The following is a 24,028-nucleotide window of genomic DNA, read 5'->3' as shown; positions in this document are numbered from 1 at the left end:
GATTTTTAGTCCACTGGCTAAAAAACTGAACTGAATTTCAGAGACTTGTTAAAACACTGACTAAAAGTGTGACTGATCTCACAACAAAGACGGCTACCCAATTTTCATCACTGCATTCTTTACCTTGTAATCCACTGAGATGGAGACACTGCATCTGAAAGGACTATCAAGGGCAATGGCCTCAGAGGAATATGAATGAGCCACATCTCCTCTCCCCAATAGCAAAGCATCAAGGTCGTCACCTGGGACATTCAGCAGGGGGTTCCCAGACATGAACTCATCAAGCTACAATGGGAATACGCGAAATACAATCGCTCGAACCATGGAACATTGAGACAGGGCCTTGCCAAACATGAACTGATTAAGTTATAAGGGGAAAAGAATACACTAGTCATGACCATGTTTGAATCACTGGGTGAGGGCCATGTGACAAGCCCAGCCTTTGTGTTTTATGCTTCTCCTTTCCCTGCATTAAGAGGACAAGCAGCTGAGATGTTGACAAGGGAAGACCTGAGTGGGGGTCCCTCCTCCTTCCCTCTCTCTCTAACCTATCTTGCAAAGCTTCTAACCATGACAACCCAAGGCTGCTCCTGCTGCAGGCAGAAACTTTAAAAAGAATTCGACCTGGCACTACCATCTCCAAGAGGACAGCCAAACCAGCTGTTAAATCTTTAAATCAGAAGCATAGGGGCCACAAAACCACTGAGTGAAGGCAACCGAGTCACCAAACTATAGACTGTTTATTCCTTTTATTTCTCTGGACTCTAAACTGACAAATCTGTCCTTCCCCAGTCTACACGTGTGAACTTCAAGTGTGTGTGAAAGTCGATTGGTTCAAGAAATCCTGTTCGATTGGATCTTTTATGATCACAGCGGGTAAACAATAAAACACGCACTGAATTGGCAAGCATGTACTTCTGAAAAAAACTTTTGTGGTCAAACGAGGAGGGGGAAAAGAGAGGAGCTGTTTGATCCCTCCTCACCTGATTGTAACAGTGGGCTGACAGAACTGGAGGATGCACAAGAGGCCAGAACTTGAGGACTGTAGACTTCTAGGAGGGATGTCACGGAAGAGGCCATGGAGATAGAATGGACAGGGTTGGGGTGAAGGACTTGAACACTAGGATGAGAATCGAGTCGATGTCAGGTTAGGAGCCAATGTAAGGGCCCCGGTCTCCATCTTCCCAGCACTTCCCACACCCCAGGCCTCCTCAAACCCATCCAGTTAGCAACCCTCCAGGCAATTACGGAGCACTTGTCGAGCCAAATCGCTACAGTCAGCCACCCCACAACCCACTACCCAGCTGCTCCCTACCTGTCCTCCTCTGATCTACAGCAGCTCCACCATGTGCTGTAACTGCATTTGGCTCACACAGTTGGCAAACACAAGCAACAATTCCCTTCAGTACAAACTTCTGTGGCCAGCATGGGGGGAGCTGGGCAGACAGCTGATTTACTGGAAGTACCAACCTCCACACACAAATTGGTATGACAACATACTTTACTCCTGAGTTGCCAACAGCACAGCTCAGGGAAATGAATCGACAATTTCACTAAGCTCCTGCTGAAGTCAAGGATGGAGGATTACACAGAAAGGAAAATCGATGAATAGTTTGTTGATAGTTAGATCGCAAGTTACAAGGATGAGTATAAACTGGGATGATCAAATATTTGATAAGACAGGATGATTTCTTGTTTTCGAATCCCTCTCCCTATCTCTGTAACCTCTTCTAGCCCTACCAGCCTTCGCCAACTCTGCACTCTTCAACTCTAGTTCCTCTGACCACTGATTTCCTTCACTCCACCACTGGCGGCCCTGCCTGTAGCTGCTTAGGCCGTAAGCTCTGAAGTTCCCTCTCTAACGCTCTCTTGCTCCCTCTGTCCCTTTTAACAAGACTATTCTCAAAACCTCTTTGACGAAGCTCTGCTAATGGGGGGAATCTTATGACCCACGCAGAGGCAGCTCTGGAGGTGGGAGGGTGGGGGTGGGGTGGGGTGAATTCAGCAAATCTCCCATTGGATAATCGACCCGACGCTGTCCTGCCTCCGAGCGAGCTTGCTGGAGGCGGTGATCATACCAGGACCGTCTGACAGAGGCTGGTAGCCAATTAGAGGTAATTAAGTGGCCACTTGGAGGCAAACTGATGATGTCGATGGGATCTTCCTGATGGTGGCAAATGGGCCCCCCCCCACCACTTTGCCAAGACCGAAGACCCCTACTGAGGCAAATGGCTGGAGGTGGCCTCTTTGCAACAGGTGGGGGGAAGGGGACCAGCAAGGCCTCCAATACTTCCCCACCCCCACACCTGGAGTTGCGGGTGACAGAGGGTCACGACTGACCACCTAGGAAGGGGTTCCCCGTCCACAATGATGGCCTGGCAGTTGTGGCCACTCTTAGGGCGGAATTTTACAACCCCTCCCACCCGCATGATTTTCTGGTCCCTCTGAAGTCATTGAACTTTTGAACCTTTTCCTGCCACACCTCAGCCATGATCAGGTCGAAAAATTCCACCCTTAATCTGTTTGTAAAGTCTTCACAAGCTGCCCTGGCAGCCTCATGGTCCCACACCTACAGTGGCAGTGCCCACCTCTCTCGCTGGTGTTGCCGGTTGCCCAGAGCCTCGGATACTCCTGTTGGTTGGCCCACATGCACCGCCCACCCACCATCCGGAATTGGATGGGGATCTCGGAGGTGGCCTGTTAATTGGGTCACCTCCAAGGAGATTGTGCAGATGAGTGGAACTTATAAATTACTGGGGTCAGGACCTCACCAACATCTTAAGTGGCCTGGTGTTAAGTTTTGTCTGGTAATGCTGTTGTGAAGTACCTTGATGCATTTTTACGAGATTATAGGCGCTATGTAAATGCAAATTGTTGTTAGTCATCTCATCCCATGCTTCCCAATGATCTTATGGGTAATGAACCTATTCACCACATAGCTGCAACAGCGCTGCTCCTTTGTAGCTACAGGTACTAAGAGCAGTTTGCCTGACAGGGAAGTTAAAGTTTTACTAATGGGGAATTAAAAAATGGAAGCTTTATTTCAACATGATCTTGTTCTCCTGTGTAACGTACACCATCTTGGTGTCTTCCTTTGTAGTTAATTGGTGGCCCAAGGCTAGGCCCTGCTAACAGCCTGGCAACCAACAGCTTGCCCATCACTGAAGGCTTTCTATCATGTTGAGTACTGGCTGGGGGAGATTCTCAGTAAATGTGATGTGCTCTGTGCAGTTGCACTGCTTTGATTGTTACTATTGTGTTTACCGCGCCATCCTAAAGTGTGAAATTGGTTTTCTTGAGCACAAATGTTTTTTTTCTTATTCATTCATGGGATGTGGGGCCTTGCTGGCTGGGCCTGCATTAATTGCCCATCCCAAATTGCCCTTGAGAAGGTGGTGATGAGCTGCCTTCTGGAGCCGCTGTAGTCCATGTGGGGTAGGTACAACCACAGTTCTGTTAGGGAGGGAGTTCCAGGATTTTGACCCAGCCACAGTGAAGGAACGGCGATGTATTTGCAAGTCAGGATGGCGAATGACTTGGATGTGGCGCTTAAATGAAGGCAAGATTTGCTAATCACCTGTTAAGGAATATTTGTCCTATTTTCACTTTGTTGCAATGATTACCCTTGAGATGCCTTTTCTAATTTTCTTTATGGGGTGTGGGAGTCACTGGCAAGGCCCATCCCTAACTGCCCTTGAACTGAGTTTGGTGCTATTTGGTGCTGCCACCAAGTGATCATTTTTCACAGAATCATAGAACGATACAGCGCAGGCGGCCAGTTAGCTGATTGTGGCTGTGCCAGCTATTTCAAAGGGCAAATGTCAGCCGAAACAATCAGCATCAGCAAGCCATTCAACCGTGATAGTCAGGGCCAAATCTTTACCTTCTGTCAATCAGTGTCCACAAGCTGCTCTTTCCAGTGGGAGTCACTGGGATTGTCTTCAGGAGTAGGAACGATGGCAGGTTATTTTCATTCTCCTTAGTTGAAGAGCACAGAGTATAATTGTAATAATAACTGAACACGGCACAGACGCAACATCAAATATGGGATCGTCCTTATTTGTGCCACTGAATGCGAAACTGGGTACGATGTTTACCCACTGAGTATGGCTTTAGTACATTTGGAATGTGGTTTAAGATGTCGCTTCAAGTAATATCTCATTGACGTTCTTTTGTGAAAATGAGAAACATCCCTGGGTTAAAGGCAGCAAGATGAAGCATTGCCTTGCCTTACTTTTTAAAATGGTGCCCTCTCCTCCAGTACTGCCTGTCTCCTCTTCAAAGCTACTGTCATCACCAACTACTCAGAATTTCCACCCTCGACCCCTCTGTCTTTAAAACCTACCACTATAGTTCCGATATCTTTCTCTCCTCTCAAGTCCTTGTCACCTTCCAAATTCCTGATTGAATTTCTCCAGTCAGGTTTCCGTCCCTGACTCTGCACTCAAACACCTTTAACCAAAGTTTGACTGTGACTTCCCCATGCTCCTTGAACCATCTGCAGCCTTTGACAATGTCAACTGCACCATCTTCCAGTGCTTCTCCTCTGTTGTCCAGCTCAGTTGAATCTGGTTCCTCTCTTGCCTATTCAACCAGAGCAAGAGAATCTTCACTCCTCCACACCATTACCCCCCCGAGACTTTTATCCCTCCTCATCCTCATCCACTTGCTGCCCCTTTCTCGGTCACAATATTCGAAGACGTTTTGGCCATCGAGGCGGGTAGCTCATACCGAGAAACTTCCGAAATTTCCCGACTCACCAGATCCGCCTCGGTAAAAAATACCTTGAATCACAAGGTTTTCGCTTCCGGGGGGGGTGGGTGCAAGATAGAATCGGGCCCACTGACCCCAGAGGCAGAGCATAGGTGGCCGCAGGGATAGGCGAGCGCTGAGGCAGGGTGGTAAGTAGGCCTGTCTTGGTTCTTTGGGACATTGTCCCGGTTGTTTGAGAAGATTTTAGGCCCTCTGGCCCTCAGACCTCATTACCCCCCCCCCCCCCCCAACTCATGAATTCTGCACCCAGGTCCTGGCCACGTGTTTTAAAAATCAGCAAAGTCTTTACGACTCCATGAAAATCCAGCCCATGGCATCACCTTCCGCAAGTGTGCTGACATCGCCCCTCTTCTACCACCTCAGTCCCTCCGCCGACTCTGTATTGGCAGACGGATTGTACCACATTCAGTCCTCGACGATCCATAATTTCCTCCAATTAAACTTTGGAAAGCTGCGATGCTGTGGTACAGTTTGTGCTGCTCCTGCTACTTCCTGCGGTGAGCAGCTTTAATCACCATCATCAGATGTACCCTGATGCATTAATTCCATCTGGATTCAGGGGAGCTCACTCCCACCTGTGGTACAAACAGTTGTTGGGTATGATATCTAGAGATTGTATTGAAGCAGAGGTCTAGTTTATTCACAGTTTTATATTTACAGTAAGATGATAGGATTCCTCGGGGGGGTGCATAAAGCTTGCAAATCTGTGCAGGTCAGAGGCTTATATTCCTCATTTGTACTAATTACAATGTAACAAATGGATTATGAGCTTAAAAATCACGAGGGATTGGAATCTCAGCTGGGCAAACTGTTGGCTGGATCATAATTTCTGAGGCAGGTAATGGGAATCAGGAAACTTGCCAACATGGTCCACCCACGTCAGGGGAAAGCACCTGCAAAGGTGGTGTTTTTGTTGCAGCGGGACAGGTACAAAGTGGATTCGGGGCCCACACTCCCCCCGGAGTGGGTTCGGAGGCAGCCATAGGGAGCTAAGGCCAGCCTCGGTGCTGTGGGACTTCATCCCAGCTACAACAAAATCAATAAAACAAAAAACACCAACTGTCTGGTGCTCACCCCTCACACTCCCTCACTCCCCACACACTCCCCATGCCCGCACCATGCCAACCTATGCCCCTCCACCCATGCCCCAATGGCCCCTCATACCCTCCACTTCCACGCCCATTCACCCAGTACACATTCTGGGCAGAAGCACTGAACCCCATGAGTGTTTGAAAATTACATTGTAGAATCCCTGTTAACTTCTCTGATTGTTTTTTGAAAACCACATGGCATTATCAGTCCTGTGGCCAATCAAGCTGGAAAAGCATGGACATCATTTGGCTAAGTGTTCACTGTGACTAGTTGGTAGCACTCCTGAGTCACAAGGTTGCAGGTTCATGTCCCTCTCCAGGACTTGAGCACAAAACCAAAGTTGACACTTCCATGTAGCATTGAGAGAGCACTGCACTGCGATGCCATCTTTCAGGTGAGGTGTTAATCTATCCGTCTGATTGGGTGGGTGTAAAAAATCCCATGATACTGTTTTGAAGAAGAGCATCGCAGTTATTCCCTCTGTCCTGGGTTAATATTTATCCTTTAATCAACATCATTAAAACAGATAATCTGGCCATTATCACATTGCTGTTTTTGGGAGCTTGCTGTGCACAAATTGGCTGCTGTGCTTTCACCACATTACAACAGTGAACTCAATTCATAAAGTTCTTCATTGGCTCTAAAGCACTGAGATGTCCAGTGATTATGAAAAGTGCTATATAAATGCAAGTTTTTCTTTATTTCCTATAGTCACTTGGGAAACACATGAAAGAGACTTGGCAGTACAGTACTTGAATATTGCTGAAAAGAGAGACATATTGCCAAAGCTTTTTGCCTTGACTTGGTTGGCACTTTGACTCTGATTGGCTGAGGCGTTGCCACGGAGAAAGCAATGGGGAACTGTAGGCTCCCCAAGCTTCTGGATAGTTCAAAAAGGTGCAAGGCTTGAAAATATTCTTTTTATTTGCAGAGAACTGCGTATGAATATATTCCACTTCTAGCGAGCATAAAGGGGCCATGTTACAAACTCAATTCGTTGTTAGTGTAGCTATTAGCACACTCAGGGTTGTTCAGCAAGTACTGTCCAATTGCAGAATTACATTGAACAGTAGAAACCTTGGCCAATCAGAGTTGACTTGCCAACCAATCACCCCAGCCTTTTCTCCTGTAGTGTAAATTGTTGTGATTGTTTGAAATTTGGCATTCTTGCATTTGTCCTGATGGATCCAAGACAAAAAGCTTCAGCAACACGTCTCTCTTTTCAGCAATATTAAGGAGACACAAGTGATTAAAAACAGCAGTTCACCCTCCAGTTGCATGTAACTCTGTTGCCCATCCTAACTTGCCCCGTTATCTCTGATAACCTCTCACCTTCTGTCCACATGCATTCCTTTTGGCTACCGGTCATGCCTTCCCAGCTCGCTTGCCTTCAGCACCTCCACTGCCTGCGGTCAGTGCAGTGGGAGATCCACCATGTAGATATTGTACTCTTTCCCCTGTAAACACAGCAGTAGGAACAAACCGTAGGTAGTTGCGAAACAGTGTTATTATTTTCTTGGAAGCGCAATGCCCGAGGGGAAAAGAAATCAAGAGAAAATGCAAGAGCAAGCAAAGGTAAAATATCAGGTTCCAGAAAAGAGCTGCTCCTCCTGTGGGAACATAAACATTGATCCTGAGAGAAGGTAAGGTGATGTTCTATTCCATTTTGTTGTCACCCCGCACCTTCCTGAGCAAAAAAAAAACAACTCCTCAAGGGAAGACCCTGAGTATATCAGATATTACGAGGGCTAATTTCTCTTCTTTCTTTTCTTTTAGGTTTTATATTCACTGGGGAGGTCATCCATCGGATGCTGACAGCCACTCAGTACATTGCCCCACTTATGGCCAACTTTGATCCCAGTTACTCCAGGAATTCCACCATCAGATATTTCGATAACGGTAATTTTCTTTTTTATCGCTTTGGATACGCAGAATTTAGGGGCCGCAAATCAGGCCGGGGATTAATATAAAAGCAACGTACTCCGGATGCTGGAAATCTGAAATAAAAACAGAATGGTGGAAAAACTCAGCAGGTCTGGCGGCATCTGTGAAGAAAGAAACAGAGTTAATGTTTCGGGTCCGTATGACTCTGATTCAGCACTGAAGAGAGATAGAAATGTGATGGATTTTATACTGGTTAAGAGCAGGTGGAGCAATATAGAAGGTCAGGGAAAGATGGGAGCTCAGGAGAGATTGACAAAGATATGGACACAAGACAAAGGGAGTGGTACTGATAGTGTTAAAGACTAAGGTAGGTGCTAATAGTGGCATGAAGGTCAGATAACAGAATGTGTTGGTAGCAGAACAAGGGTCAGCGCTCTCTGAAAGCAAAACATAAGAACAAGTTACAGACTGGCCCTGTAGGGGGAGGGGGTTGGGAAAAAAATATCAAAATGGAAGACCGAGTTCATGGTCTGAAGCTGTTGAACTCAATGTTAAGTTCAGAAGGCTGTAAAGTGCCTAATCGGAAGATGAGGTGCTGTTCCTCCAGTTTGTGTTGGGCTTCACTGTAACATTGCAGGAGGCCAAGGACGGACATGTGGGCATGAAAGCAAGATGGTGAATTGAAATGGCAAGTGAGAAGAAGGTCAGGGCTTGCGGATTGAGTGAAGGTGTTCCGCAAAGCGGTCACACAGTCTGCATTTAGTCTCCCCAATGTAGTGGAGACTGCATCAGGAGCAGCGAATATAGTAGTCTAAATTGAACAAAGTGCAAGTGAATCATTGCTTCACCTGGAAGGAATGTTTGGGGCCTTGGACATTGAGGAGGGAGGAGGTAAAGGGACAGGTGTTAGACCTCCGATTGCATGGGAAGGTGACATGGGAAGGGATGAGGTGTTGGAGTGATAGAAGAGTGGACCAGGGTGTCATGGAGGGAACGGTCCCTATGGAATGCTGACAGGAGAGGTGAGGGGAAAATGAAAGTGGAACCCTATAATTGTTGTAGGATGGAGGGGAAGGGGTGAGAGCAGAGGCACGGGAGATGGGTCAGAGATGGTTGAGGGCCCTGTCAACCACAGTGAGGGGGGGGGGGGGGGCGGGGGGACCTCGTCAGGAAAGAGGAAGACATGTCAGAAGTGCTATTTCGAGAACAGATGCAACAGAGAAACTGGGAGAATGGATTGGAGTCCTTACATGAAGCAGACAGTGAGGAAGCATAGTCATGGTAGCTGTGGGAGTTGGTGGGCTTGTAATGAATGTTGGTGGACCATCGATCACCAGAAATGGAGACAGAGAAGTCAAGGAAGGTGGTGGGGGGGGAGTGTCGAAAATGGATCATGTGAAGGTGAGAGAGGGGTGGAAATTGAAAGCAAAAAGACCATATGTTAATTTTTTTTGTTCTATCTTTCTCTGTCTTGTTGCTTGGGGCACACAGCCAGTGTTTTGCAGGTGTACCCTAATATCTCATCCCAGTGCTTGTTCTTCGAACTTCAGTCTAGAAACTGCATGTTATCCTGCAGGATATAATATCAAGGCCTGATTCGACTTCCGCACTACGCACACCTTCCAGCAAAATCCCGGACAGTGGCCAGGAGCAGGAATTCTGAAATGAGAGGAGAGAATGGTAGATTAGCAGGTTAGGCATCATCTGTGGAGAGTGAAACAGAATTAACTGAGATCCAACAGGCCAACACAGAGCAGTGTTGATCTGTGCAGGTCCCTGTCACACCAAGCAAAGCTACACTGGGTTGGACCACAGACAGAAGTGGGTTCAGAGGCAAAAGTACATGGAGGGAATTTCATAGAGTGGCAGAATTGTGGAGGGAATTGAGAATAGGGACAGGATTGGGCAGAGCATCGGGGAGAGCACTGGGATAGATTTACAGGAATGAAGGATTGGGATAGAAGCATAGGACATTGGGATAGACATGCAGGACTGCGGTGAGCACAGGGACAGAGAAGCAAATCTGGGAGAGTGGATGAATTGAGGGAGTGACAATTTTGAATGCTTTCTTTCTAAGCCATTAAGCATTTGGTTTTGACATTTGCAAATTTTTTTTCTTTTTTGGTAGGAAACATAACAATAGCAGAGTTATAAATAGGAATTCACTTCTCATGTGGCTGTGATGTCTGGACCGTCTCTGTGGTCAGAACATTACATCCAGTAAAAACTCCTGTGTGTCTGTATTTCTGAAAATGCCGCATAGGTGACTGAAGCACAACATTGCTTCATATCTCACTCTCCCCCAGTCAATCTGTCTATTATTTCCATGGTTCTGGCACAAACAACTGCTTGAAATTTTACTGCTTACTGCACTCCAGACATGACTGGAAAGCGACTTAAGGGCAAAGCAACAGTTGTCAGAGTACAGTTTACAGGAAGTATGCCTGCCATCTTATTAAGAAAAATGTAAAACTTTTCAGCAAACTAAAAAGCAGACGCTTTGAAGAGGTTTACATTTTGAATCTTATCCCTTCACCTATTGGGCTGAAAACGCACCCAAGAGGTTATTCTGCTGGTGTTGGTTATGATGCTCCCTCAAGCTTGGTGCTGATCAGCATCCCCCTTCTTTTAGTCCCAGGTGATTTTAGGAGTGAAATGAGCTGTGAAGCTGTGGGGCAGAATGGTTGTATGTTCAATCCCTGCTGAAGTTTCAAGACTCAGTCAGCATTCACGTTCGAAATGAATTGACTGTCAGAGCGGATTGAGTGGAAATGTTTGCCAACAAGTGTCTGGAATACGATTTGAAAAAAATGTTCCCATATGGTTAGTGCGACACAGAGCTAAATGGATCCACAAGATCCCAGATTTGATCTTTGCTGTACACCAGTTAATTTCAGATAGTGACCAGTGGCTGCTATGACTGACCTCAGCCCTTCTTGTTTAGAGAGGGAAGGGGAAGGGGAAATTTAGCCAACTTTCATTACTGTGCAATGGCTGGAAAGAGTGAATGTGTTGAGAATGAATGAATGACAAAGGGAACAGTAACTTAGTGGTGGTTGTTCTGGGCCAACAATGCAGAGGTTATTTCAATTTACTAAAACCTGCTCATTTGTTGGCTGGCACTATTAAAATAACCATGAAACCCAACTTGATGACTCATGACCTTTAGAGAAAGGAACCAAACCTGCCCTCCCTACATTTGATTCCAGACCCACACTATATGGTTGGCATCTGTGCAACAAGTGATGGCCATTCATTTCCACATAGTCAGAGTTTTAGGAGTTTGCACATCTGGCATGGAACATAGCCCAATGGGAACACACATTGGGAATTCTGATGCATGTTCCCAACAAATTCCTGATATAGGTCCCCTATGATGATGCTAAAGTGCATTTTAATTATAATTACCCTTTTATATTTTTAAAGTTCCTGCCTCCAATGATTGCATATATCACACAATGTGCTATTGCCTGTAGGCAACTGTTCAATATATTATGGTTTCACTCGTTGGGTCCTTTCATGGACAGATTAGGGAAAGGAGATTGAGAAAATGCCAGTCTATTAATTAGATTCCTTATCTTGGTCTTCACCAATGAAAAAATATGGGGGACGATTTTTGTTGCAAGGATGATAATCAGATGAACATCAGAACGTAGGAACAAGTGTAGACCATTCAGTCTCTGAAGCCTGTTCTACCATTCAAGCTGATCATGCCTGATTTGAAATTCAGGTCTATTTTCCTGCCTTTGCTCCATATCTCTTGACACCCTTATCCAACAAAAGTCCGTCAATCTCAATCCTAAAGCTTCAATTGTACCAGCATCCACAGCCACCTGGAGGAGTGAATTCCAGATTTCCACTACCCATATTGTGGAAAAGGGGCTTCCTGATTTCACTTCTGCACGGCCTGACTCTACTTTTAAGATCAGGCTCCCGTCTTCTTGTTTACCTCATCAGAGAAAATAGTTAATGCATATCTACCCTATAAAATCCTTCAGCCTTTTTAAACAGCTTGATCAGATCACTGCCTCAATCTTGCAGAAAGTGCAAGTTACATTTATGTAACCTGTACTCATCAAAACCCTGACATTATTCTGGAGATTCTTTGCTGCACCCCTCCAATGTCAGTATGTCCTTCCTTGGGTGCAGTACCCAAAACTGAACACAGATGGGAACTGAGCAAGACTCTAAAACAACCTGGATTCCCATCCACTGGATCACTATCAAACAGGAACCAATTGCTATTAACTAAGATCAGCACCTGAAGTTGGGACAAATCTCAAAAGGCAAAAATATATTTTTAAATAAGCTTCTTGAGGAACTTCTTATTTTCTCTCCTGCTGAATCTCCTATCACAACAAGTTTGTTCCACCTGCAAAGAGCATTGAAGAGGTCCAGAGGCTGACTCATTTTTATTCCTTCGAACAAAGAGGGGTCACATTCCCTGGCGCAGTGCGCAATGACATCACCACGATTGAAGGGATTGGAGAGTGAGCAGCAGTCAATGAAGTTAATAAGAAAAATCCCGCTTTGACTGGGTTCAGAAAGTCTGCCACTTCCTCGGTTCCAAAAAAACAAAAATTATTCTGATGTATTCAAATATTTTTCTTATAAAAGAGCGGGGAATTTTTTGAGTGATATTGGTTTCGGTAGAAATAATTGCACAATCCTGAAGCTTTTCAAAAACAGTTTTTTTTTTAAGTTGTGTAATCCCTAAAGCTCTTGCTTAATTGTTCCACTACATCTGTGAGATATTAAAACCATGTGTTGAGATCAGCGGGCTAATTATAAATGGCATAGTCTCTCAATTGTTTAAAGCAAGGACCAGCTAAGCAATGAAGACCCGGAACTTCCCGAGTCCAATCCCCTTCTGTGCTGAGCTTACTGATCTCAGCCAGGTCACTATTGAAGGGAAATGATCTTGTGCAGGACCTTTGAATTGAGTTAGCAGGGAAACCACCCAGGGTCCCTCCTATCGATCATTGTTCAACATACAATCATACGACCATATGAACATAAGAATTAGGGGCGGGAGTAGGTCATTTGGCCCATTGAGCCTGCTCCACCATTCAATAAGATCATGGCTGATCTGATTCTGGCTTCAGTGCCACTTTCTTGCCAGCCCCCGATAACCCTTGTTAGTTAAGAATCTATCCACCTCCACCTTAAAAATATTCAATGATCCCTACCTCTACCGCTCCCTGGGGAGGAGAGTTCCACAGACTCGTGACCCTCTGAGTGGGAAAGATCTCTTCTCATCTCCATCCTAAATAGGAGGCGCCTTATTTTTAAACAGTGTTCCCTAGTCCTGGTCTCTCCCACAAGAGGAAACATCCTCTTAGCATCCAACAACATACGGTGTGCCTGCTGAGTTCGGGTGAGTACAAGATCGGGATTGACACAATGGTGCTGTCATTCATCCTGCCAAACCTCACAATGTACGCCCACACGTATATAATGGCCAGTTGGACGAGTGGGTGACATGGAGCAGGCTTCAACTGGGAGTCAGTGCCTTTAAGAGAAGAGGAAAATGGCAGGAAAAGGAATGCAGTGGCCCAATGAGGTTGCTGATTGACACCGTGTCCTTCTCAGGCTAGACTGACCCGTTAACATTGATCACTGTTGTGCTGCACAGTTTTCCGAATTCCTCAGTGCTCGCTCAAATGGGGAACAGGTTAATGGAGCAGAGGCCTCCTTAGTTACTGCAAGATAAGAATAGTAAAAGTAAAATACTGCGGATGCTAGAAATCGGAAATAAAATCAGAAAATACTGGAAAAACCCAGCAGGTCTGGCAGCATCTGTGGAGAGAGAAACAGAGTTAACATTTTGAGTCCCTATGACTCTTCCTCAGAGGAAGAGTGATACAGAGTCGAAACGTTGGCCGAGATTTTCCATGCCCGCTGGCTTCGGGCGTGTTTGGTGGCTTCCACAGCGTCCAAACAGCATTCCGGTGACACATCATTAAACCTGGAGCCTGCAGTCTTTTTGCCTCTCGTTGACATCTTCCCTGCAGTAGTCATTGGCTGGAAGCACTGAGATGTGTGAGCACAGCTGGACTTCTAATATGGCACCTGGTGTGATGAAGCGACGAGGTGATGGTGTGGCGGGCGAAAGGAGAGCCCGCCCGCCATGGAAATGGCGTGTTTCCCGGGAATGCATAATTAATGTGGCGGGTTTGGGACAATATGGCGTGAAAACCTACCGTCGCAGCCGGCGGGTAAACGTTCTACCCACCCGCTACCGCACGTCCTGCAAATCTGGGACGATTCCTCCCCTTAGCTCTGTTTCTCTCTCCACAGGCGCTGCCAGACCTTCTGAGATTTTCCAGCATTTTCTGTTTTTACTGCAGTTTGTTCTAAGTTGTTTCTGCTGGAAAGAATCAGGAAGAAATAAGAAATGGGAGCATGTCCATATGTGTGGTAAAAGGGTTCCCGTCACTGATTGGTTGAAGGTGAAAGATGTCATGGTCATGTGGACGATGGATGGCATAGTGGGTATACAAAGGACAACTTTTGCTGGTGGTACAAAACTATGCGAGAATGTAAGCTGTGAGGAGTTTGCAAGGAGGCTTCAAGGGGACTTAAATAGACTAAGTGAATGGGCAAGAACATGGCAGATAGAAGGAATATGATGTAAGTGTGAAATTATCCACTTGGTAGAAAAAACAGAAAGCCTGAGTATTTCTTAAAGGGTGGGAGGTTGGGAAGTGTTGATATCCAAAGGGACTTGGGTGTCCTGTACGCAGGTACAGCAAGCAATCAGGAAGGCAAATGGCATGTTGGCTTTCATCGCAAGGGGGTTTGAGTCAAGGAGTAAAGATATCTTGCTGCAGTTGTATAGAACCTTGGTGAGACCACACTGTGTTGTGTACAGTTTTGGCCTCCTTATCTAAGGAAGGAGAGACTTGCCACAGAGGGAGTGCAGTGGAGGCTCATCAGACTAATCCCTGGGATGGCGGGATTGTTTAATGAGAAGAGATTAAGGAAACTGGACCTGTATTCTCTAGAGTTTTGAAGAATGAAAAGTGATCTCATTGATACTTAGAAAATTCTTACAGGGTAGATGTAGATGGAGTGTTTCCCCTGGCTGGTGAGTCTTGAATTAGGACACAGTCTCAGAATAAGGGGCAGGCCATTTAAGACTGAAATGAGGAGGAATCTCTTCACTCAGAGGGGGGTGAATCTTCAGATTTCTCAACCCCAGAGGGAATCTCAATCATTGATCATGTTCAAGACAGAAATTGATAGCTTTATGGATGCTAATGATATCAAAGGATACGAGGATAGTGGGGGAAAATGGTGTAGAGGTAGATGTTGAATGGCAAAGCAACCTTCACAGGCTAAATGGCCTTCTCCTGTCCCTATGTTCCTAACCTTAAATGTGAAGGGGAGAACTGGAGCAAAGAATGAAGGGACAGTTTCAATCCATGACTGCCTGCAAGGATTAGGGAAACACCATCTTTGGTATCCATTGCCTTGTTACTTGGTGTAACTAATTGTATTTGATCTGGAAAATTATTGATGCCCACCATATTGGTTGCCTTTTCAAACCGATCTTCACAGGCTCACAGCCTGTGAATTTCCATCCATTATTGGATGGGAAATTATGGGTTGGCTGGCCACAATGTCCTATTATGTACTGCCTCCGAGCACTGTTCCCCAATGAGAATTCTGGATCACTGCATCCAGTGATCCCTATAGTGTGAACGCAGCCACTCCTGGAGGCAGGGTCCAGCCTTGACACAGCAGTGAAGAGTAAAGCTGTCAAGAAGACCAAGTCTTACTCCACTTCATTTAAGAGTTATATCAGTCCTTACCTCTGCAGTTACTCTGAGCAGAGTTTTTAATTTCAGAGCAGTTTCTTGCGCTTTGCAATACATATATCTACGGCACAGCTGCATGCTGTGATGGAGGATTGAAGATTTATGTGGATGGATAAGCTAAATTGAACTGAAAGGCTGTTATGGCACAGCAGATAATAAATGCTGAGCTGTTCAAACCCCAGAGGGAAACTTGAAACAACTGCCACAACTATTTTAGAATCTCTGTTTATTTTGTGATGCGTGCCTTGAATTCAGTAGTAATAAGATAACTGAATCTTATAGGTTTCTTACAAAACTAAATTAAACCTTTATTAATAAAAAAAATTATTTTAGGCACATACATAGATTTACAAATTACTACAGTGATAACTCCTAGCTCCCTTAGTTAATCTAACTCCCAGTTACACCTTCATTAAGATAACAGTAAAACACTGATTTAAAAAGACCTGGGCAAAGTAACATGATACCCTGAACAGTCGAATTCAAAGTGAATTTTTTTTACTTCAATTCATGCAGACAGCAACGTGAGGCTTAGAGACTGGAGGCTTTCATACTTGTTAGATCTTAGAATTCCTCCTTCTTACACCATAACGTCATCTCCTTTATACAGGTGTCACAACTCACTGGGATAGTGCACTGCAAAGCAAACCCCACTGCTCCCCGAGCCATGACAAATGTGAAAAGTTTGATCAAACCACCCAATTGTTTAATTTAGGTTAACAGAATACAAGCACCAGGTTTGTAAACTTAATAAGTAAATAACTGTTTATTGAACAAATTGTCTTTAACCAGTGGCAAAAGAAAGAAATATGAACTGCTAATTTCTAACTCTATAACCTAAATTTTACCCCTTCTTAAATCCCTATATACACACACATAAGATGCACAAAAATGTGGATTTTGAGGGTGGGATAAAACAGTTCAATAGCATCAATTCCAGAGTACGGGATTCGATGGGTTGATTTTGATTGATGTCTTCCAAATTACTTTCACTTCTTTGCTGATGACACGAGGTGGTCTTCCAAGTACTTTCAGTCTTTATTTCACTGGCTGAGCACTTGCTTTTCAATGTCTCTGACAGTGATTTTCCCCTTTTTCTCTTGACTGGGGTTTTTCAGAGAGAGAGCTGGTTATAGAGATATGATGGAAAGAAAAACAGCTAGTTAGTATTGTAGAATTACTGCAATCTTAAGCACACAGGAGAAAGGTTTTAGGTCTTTTCTCTTTTCAGGCTAGGAGCTTCTTTTCTGAACTGCTTTTACAGAAACCCTGGTCAGCTGGTTAGGAGCTAATTAAAATGTTGTTGCCAGGCAGTCCCCCATTAGACTGGATTCCTTCTCAGTACCATCCTGTCTTTGATGGCAAACTCTGTTCCAGGACAGCGACATTGTATATATCCCTCACACTGTTCCAGTAGACATGTCCTCCAAACTGCAGCTATTGCAATTTTAATCCACTGTCCAACAGAAATAAAAAGATACATTCTTTACAACAGTCCAACAGAAATAAGAAGATATGTTCTTTACACAGATTTCTCCCTTTTTGATGTAATCCCATTATCCCAATATATCTTTTCAACTATCATTTTCTCATAATAAAATTCTTTCATAGAACCAATTTTAGCAGTAAGCTTTGGGAAAAATAAACACACTGTTTGGCTTCTTCTGGCTAAGTGCAACATTCTACTACCTCTTTTGAAATTCAAATTACTCTGGTTTAACTAAAATGTAATTTTTTCCTTTACACCTCACATTCTAAAACTTCAGCCATGTTTACCTATTTAGCATTTCAAACCTAGCTTCATTTCTGATACATCAAAGCCTTCTGACCAGCTGTCTTTAATTCAATTAAGTCTCAGACACATGCACACTATTCCTACCTTACAATAAATTCCAATAACATTATGAAAATTATTATATTTTCCTGACACCCCCATCCTTATCAAAAAATGAACTGTCATAATGTTAAAAGATGGCTTAATTTCCTTAACCTATCTTACATTACCTCCTATATTAGACTATTACATTGCCAGATGCATGCATTAACATAACAATATAAATATATATATATATATATATACAAATCCTTGGTATCAACAGAAATCATTCCAGTCCAATGTCCAGGTTTTAAATGTCCAATTTTCTCTTTACGCTTCAAACTCTTGACAACGTATCTGCAATCAAATTTTCTCATCCAGCCTCATGTATAATCTATAATGTAGATTAAATGGTTGCAGTAATAAACTCCATCTGAATCCATCAGCCTCGTACTTCTGTCTCGAAATTTGTCCGGAAACTTTAAAGATTGTGGTCTGTATAAAAAATTGTTTCTAGCAAATTGTTTGCAATATAAATTTCAGAATGCTGCGATGCTAACACCAGGCCCAAAGTTTCCTTTTCGATCATTCGATCTTCTCTGTTGTACATTCAACTTTTTTGAAAAATACCCTAGCGGTTTTTCAATTCCAGTGTCATCTTCTTGTAATAGTTCAGCCCCAATACCTATATTGCTTGTGTCAACGGCCAACTTAAATTGCTTGGCATAATTGGGTACTGCCAAAACTGGTGTTGTAGGTAAAACAGCCTTCAAACTGCCAAATGCCTTCTCACGCTCCTGTGTCCATTGACACATTGTTCAATCAATGAAGCAACCACACAGCTAAAATTTGATACAAATTTCCGGTAAGACCCACTCATGCCCAAAAATCTCAAAACTTCTCGTTTTGTTGCAGGCACTGGGAAATCCACAATAGCTTTGACTTTCACATCTCTTGGAGCCACCTTACCATGTCCAGTGGTATGGCCTAGATATGTAACTTGCGCTTTTGCAAATTCACTTTTAGCCAAGTTCATCACCAAATTAGCTTCTTGTAATCAACAAAACAATTCTTCCAGATGCTGTAAATGCACCTTCCACGCCTGACTGAAAGCTACCAGGTCGCCAATATAAACAGAACAATTGCTCAGACTCGCAATTATTTTTGTTTGTCAGTCTTTGAAATGTTGCAGGTGCATATTTCATACCAAATGGCATGACTTCAAACTGATATAGTCCATCTGGCATCACAAAAGGCCAATTTTTTTGCTCTCTCCGATAACTGTATTTGCCAATATTCTCTTAGAAAGTCAATCTTTGTGATAAATTTTGATTATCCCTCTTTTTCAATGCAATTTTCCACTTGTGATATAGGACATGAGTCCGCTTTTGTCACTGCATTCACCTGTCTATAGTCCACACGGTCTTTGTGTTCCATCCGGTTTCGGTACCAGTACAATAGGCGAACTCCAGTTTCTACAACTAGATTCAATGATATCATTTTGAAGCATGAATTTGATTTCTTTCTGTACTTGTGATAACTTTGCCAGATTTAATCTATAAGGATGTTGCCTTATCAAAGATGAAACTCCTATGCATACATCATGTATAGCTAAATTTTTCCTCCCCTAGATTGTTCCTACAAATAGCTTTGAAGGACTGCAATAGCTTCCCCAAATCACTTTGACATTTGTCTGAAAAGTAACTCAATATTACATTTAAATTTTCAAGTACCCCCTCATTATTTGATTAGAGAAATAAACAGTTTCAGAATCCTGCATTTCTACCTCTTTCTCATTATCTACCACCACAAATACCTCCTTTTGATCCTCTTCCCTGTCAAAATACTTTTTAAGCATAGTTGCATGACACAACCTCTGCTTCTTTCTTCTATCTGGTGTATCTAGTAAGTAATTTACTGCACTCAGTTTCTATCCAATCCTGTAAGAGCCCTAAACCTTGCCTTTAATGAGTCACCCAGTACTGGAAACAGAACTAGCACTTTCTCTCCAGCAACAAAACTATGAGCTGTAGCTTTCCTGTTTGCCTTCACTTTCATCATTTGCTGTGATATCTTTAAATGTTCCCTGGCCAACACACATGCTCTGTCTAATCTTTCTCTGAAGTTTGATACATAATCCAGGAGAGTAGTTTCTGAATTTTGACCCACCAGTTTTTCATGAATCAATTTCAGTGGTCCCCTTACATCATGACCATAAACTAGTTCAAAGGACTAAAACCAGTTGATGCATTAGGAGCATCCCTAATAGCAAATAACAAGAATGGAATCCCCTATCCTAAACACGTGGATAATCCTGACTACATGCCTTCATTATAGTTTTTAGAGTTTGATGCCACCTTTCCAAAGCCCCTTGTGACTCCGGATGATAAGCTGTTGACCTAAATTGTTTTATCCCCAAACTGTTCATTACTTCCTTAAACAGCGGTGACATGAAATTTGAACCCTGATCTGATTGTATTTCTTTCAGTAAAGCATATCTTGTAAAAAAGTTTAGTTAACTCTTCCACAATTTTCTTTGTTGTAATATTTCTCAAAGGTATCACTTCAGGAAACCTTGTAGACACCTCCATTATTGATGGTACATACTTATTTCCACTTTTAGTTTAAGGGAAGGGTCCTACACAATCGATCATGACCTTGGCAAAAGGTTCTTCAAATGCTGGAATTGGAATTAAAGGTGCCAGCTTAATTACTGCTCATGGTTTCCTTATCACCTGACATGTGTGACATGTTCTACAGGATTTTATTGCATCCGTATACAATCCAGCCCAATAAAAATGATTTTGTATTTTTGCCCGTGTCTTTCTAATTCCTAAGTGTCCGCGCCCCCCCCCCCCCCCCACTCCCCATTGGAATTTAATGAGCTATCCTCAGAATCTCACTTCCATATCCAAATGCTATTACAAGCTGATGCAGCTCCCTCCAATTTTCATTTGCTGAAGCAAGATAAGGCTGCCATTTTCTCATTAAAACATTACCCTTAAGGTCATAACATTCTGGAATACATTCTGCCCCTGTTTCTGAGTAAGCTGTCTAATATAACTTTTATTTGCAAATCCTTTTTCTGTAACTCCACTTGAGTTCAACACCTCAGCTGCATTGTCTTCAGTCTTTCCTCCTGAAAAATTTTATCAAACACAGTGCCTGCTAATTGGACTTACACACCTGCTCCCTGCCTTTGAACTTCCTGTTCTTCCTGTTTCAACCTATGATCTTGTTATCATACAGTCTGGAAACAATCCATGATGCTCTCTCTTCAACACTTCTACTGGTTGCTCAACTACCATAAGCATCAGCCACATCTGTGACCCAGCTACATGATTACCCAGAATAAATTGCACACCCGCAATGGGCAATTTTTTTCATTACTCCAACAATCACTTCACCTGTTTTCCACTTACTCCTTAAATTTACCTTCCACAATGGAATAGGTTTAGCATCTCCATGAACCTCACTTATTATCATCTGCTCCTGCAATACTCCCTCTGAACAACAAATATCTCTATCCCACAACATTAAGGAGTGACTAGCCTCTATGTCATTTAAAATTTTAACATCTTTATCTACTCCGCCCTGTACATGGAAAGACTTCCCCTTCACACACAAAACCTTTAAACATTTCTGCAACCTGCTCCTCAGAATTCTCTGGGTAAATTGTGAACACATTCACACTTCTTTACCTATCACTGATTCTTCCTGTTTTACCTGTACACAATCCACTGGTTTTCCCTGTGCCTGAACCTCAAAACCCACAGTACTTTTCTGCACCCCAATAACCCCAACAGATTTTCCCTGCAATTTCCAACACACAGACTTTGTGCGTTCAACCTTATTACAATGAAATCACTTACATTTTCCAATGTCCCTTCTACCCTCAGCACCTGTTTTATTCTGAAAAATAACTTCCTGCAAATTTCCACCTACTCCTTTTCTTCCCTGACTACCCACCTTCCTTTCACTTTCCCACTTTCTACCCTTCTCTGATTTAAAGGGTGATAAAGAAAATGTTTAGCTCTATGAACTAACTCCTAATCATCAGCTATCTCTGCTGCTTGTCATTCCATTTCAACCCTCTGTTCCTCCACGTGAGTTCTCATTACCGAAGGAATTGAATCTTTATATTCGTCCAAAAGAATTACCTAAGGGTTGCATATGTCATCTCTATCTTTACTGCCGATATCCACCGGTCAAAATTACTTTGTTTTACTCTTTCAAGCTCAATATAAGTTTGCCCAGGCTGTTTTCTCATATTCCTAAGTTTCTGCATGTATGTCTCAGGAACCAACTCATATGCACTCAAAATAGCCTTTTTTACCACATCATTGTTCTTCTGACAATGAAGCATAAACCTCATGTGCTCTACCCACCAACCTGGATTGTAACAACAATGTCCAGTTTTCCTGTGGCCATTTCATCTGTTTAGCAATCTTCTCAAATGAAATAAAGAATGCTTCAACATCTCCTTCATCAAACTTTGGAAGACCTTGTACAAATTTAAACATCTCCCCACTGGGTTTTGATCTGGAAATAAGTTCTTCCTCACCTCCTGGTGTCTCTTTTTTAACTGCCAGCATTTTAAGCTGGAATTCTCTATCTCCCTCTTTTCCTCTTTCTGCCTGTGCCCTTTGAAATGCCCTTTCTTTTTCCTTTTCTTTTTCTGCTGCCTCTAGCTCAAGTTTTTCCATTTGCAACTAAATTTGAGCCCATTCCAACGAACCACTTCCTGAAGAGCTCAGTCTCTCAGGTATTCTTTCCAATTTCAAATGCTGTACTATACCTTCAATTGTGTCTGACTTTCTTACCCCTGAAGTTACCCTAATTGTAACTTACCTACCAATTCCATTAACTTAGCTTTATTTGCCTTTTGTAAACTAACCAAAGTTATAACTTTCAACTCCCAGACAACTCTTAGCAACTGCCAAAGCCATTTTGCAGTCTCACCACTTTTAAAAAAAACCTCACACCAACTCCTGAATTCAAAATGCTTCTCATACTCATAACCTTAAGACTCACCAACTCCAAACCAATCCAGGAATTTCAAAATATCCGGCAAAGAGCCACTAATTTTGTTATAGCACAGCGGGTGGTAAATGCTGTGCTGTTCAAGCCCCAGAGGGAAACTTGGAACAACTGCCACAACTACTTTACAATTTGTATTTATTTTGAGATGCATGCCTTAAATTCAGTAGCAATAAGACCACCGAGTCTTATAGGTTTCTTACAAAACTAAATTAAACCTTTATTAATAAAAATAAATTATTTTAAGCACGTATATGGGGGGATGTGAGGAAAAACCATTTTACCCAGAGGGTGGTGACGGTCTGGAATGCGCTGCCTGGGAGGGTGGGTGGGAGGTGGGTTGCCTCACATCCTTTAAAAAGTACCTGGATAAGCACTTGGCACGTCATAACATTCAAGGCTATGGGCCAAGTGCTGGTAAATGGGATTAGGTAGGTAGGTCAGGTGTTTCTCACATGTCGGTGCAGACTCGATGGGCCGAAGGGCCTCTTCTGCACTGTGATTCTGTGATACATATGTTTACAAATTACTACTAAGATAACTCCTAGCTCCCCTAGTTAAGCTACCTCCCAGTTACACCTCCATTAAGACAACAGTAAAACACATAGATTTTAAGAGACCCAGGCAAAGTAACATGAAACCCTGAACTGTCAAAGCCAAAGTGAGTTTTCTTCACTTCAGTTCGTGTAGACAGCAACTTGAGGCTTAGAAGCTGGAGGCTTTTCACATTTGTTAGATCTTAGAATGCCTTCCTCTTACATGACCTCATCTCCTTTATACAGGTTTCACCCTTTTTAATGTAAATTCCGTTGTACCGATATATCTTTTCAACTCTACTTTTCTAATAATAAAAATCTTTCATGGTACCAATTTTATCAGTAAGCTTTGGGGAAAATAAACACACTGTTTGGCTTCTTCTGCTTAAGTGTAACATTTCACCCCCCCTTTTGAAATTCAAATTACTCGTGTTTATCTAAAAATGCAAATTTGTCCTTTACATCTCACATTCTAAAACTTCAACCATGTTTACCTATTTAACATTTCAAACCTAGCTTCACTTCTGATACATCAAAGCCTTCAGACCAGCTGTCTTTAATTCAATTAAGTCCCCCCTCCACACACACACTATTCCTACTTTACAATAAATTCCAATAACATTATGAAAATTATTATATTTTCTTGACAAAGGCCTTCATCTGTATTGATCATCTGATCTTTTAAGCATAGCAATGTTCCTTATTTCAACATCAATGATCCCACCATGTAACACTTGTTTGGAATGACAACATTTTTCTCTTAATATTCCAGAAAAGCCTCAGAGTTACAAAACCTCTTCTGCCCAAATGCAACAGTCCCTGTAACTGAGTTTGATAATAACTTGGATTGCACAACGATAAGATTTGGGGCAAGATTAGAAGTCAAATCCCAGTGTGATAGAATTCTAATTTTGAAGTAAAATGTTAGGATTCATGTCAGTTTTGAATTGACTGCTGCACATTCTGCTGAAGAGATTTCACAGCTACAAAGGGAGACCTTCAATAACCTTATGGAGCAGAGAATGGCCAGTTCTGGAGAGCGCAACAAGTAACTGGATAGATAT

The 24,028-nt window shown here is 43.0% G+C and overlaps 1 protein-coding gene across 1 annotated transcript in view; it reads left to right on the top strand.

The window, feature by feature from the left end:
- The window catches only part of LOC121269078 (plexin domain-containing protein 1-like), a 268,532-nt gene that overhangs the window by 103,524 nt on the left and 140,980 nt on the right, over positions 1-24,028 (top strand). The window contains exon 5 of the mRNA XM_041173524.1: positions 7,642-7,764. Within this exon, the coding sequence (XP_041029458.1) occupies positions 7,642-7,764 (123 nt within the window). The remainder of the gene's footprint in view (positions 1-7,641; positions 7,765-24,028) is intronic.

The sequence above is a fragment of the Carcharodon carcharias genome, chromosome 23 (assembly GCF_017639515.1).
Source record: "Carcharodon carcharias isolate sCarCar2 chromosome 23, sCarCar2.pri, whole genome shotgun sequence".
Taxonomy (NCBI): domain Eukaryota; kingdom Metazoa; phylum Chordata; class Chondrichthyes; order Lamniformes; family Lamnidae; genus Carcharodon; species Carcharodon carcharias.
This window is presented reverse-complemented; position numbering and strand designations above follow the sequence as displayed.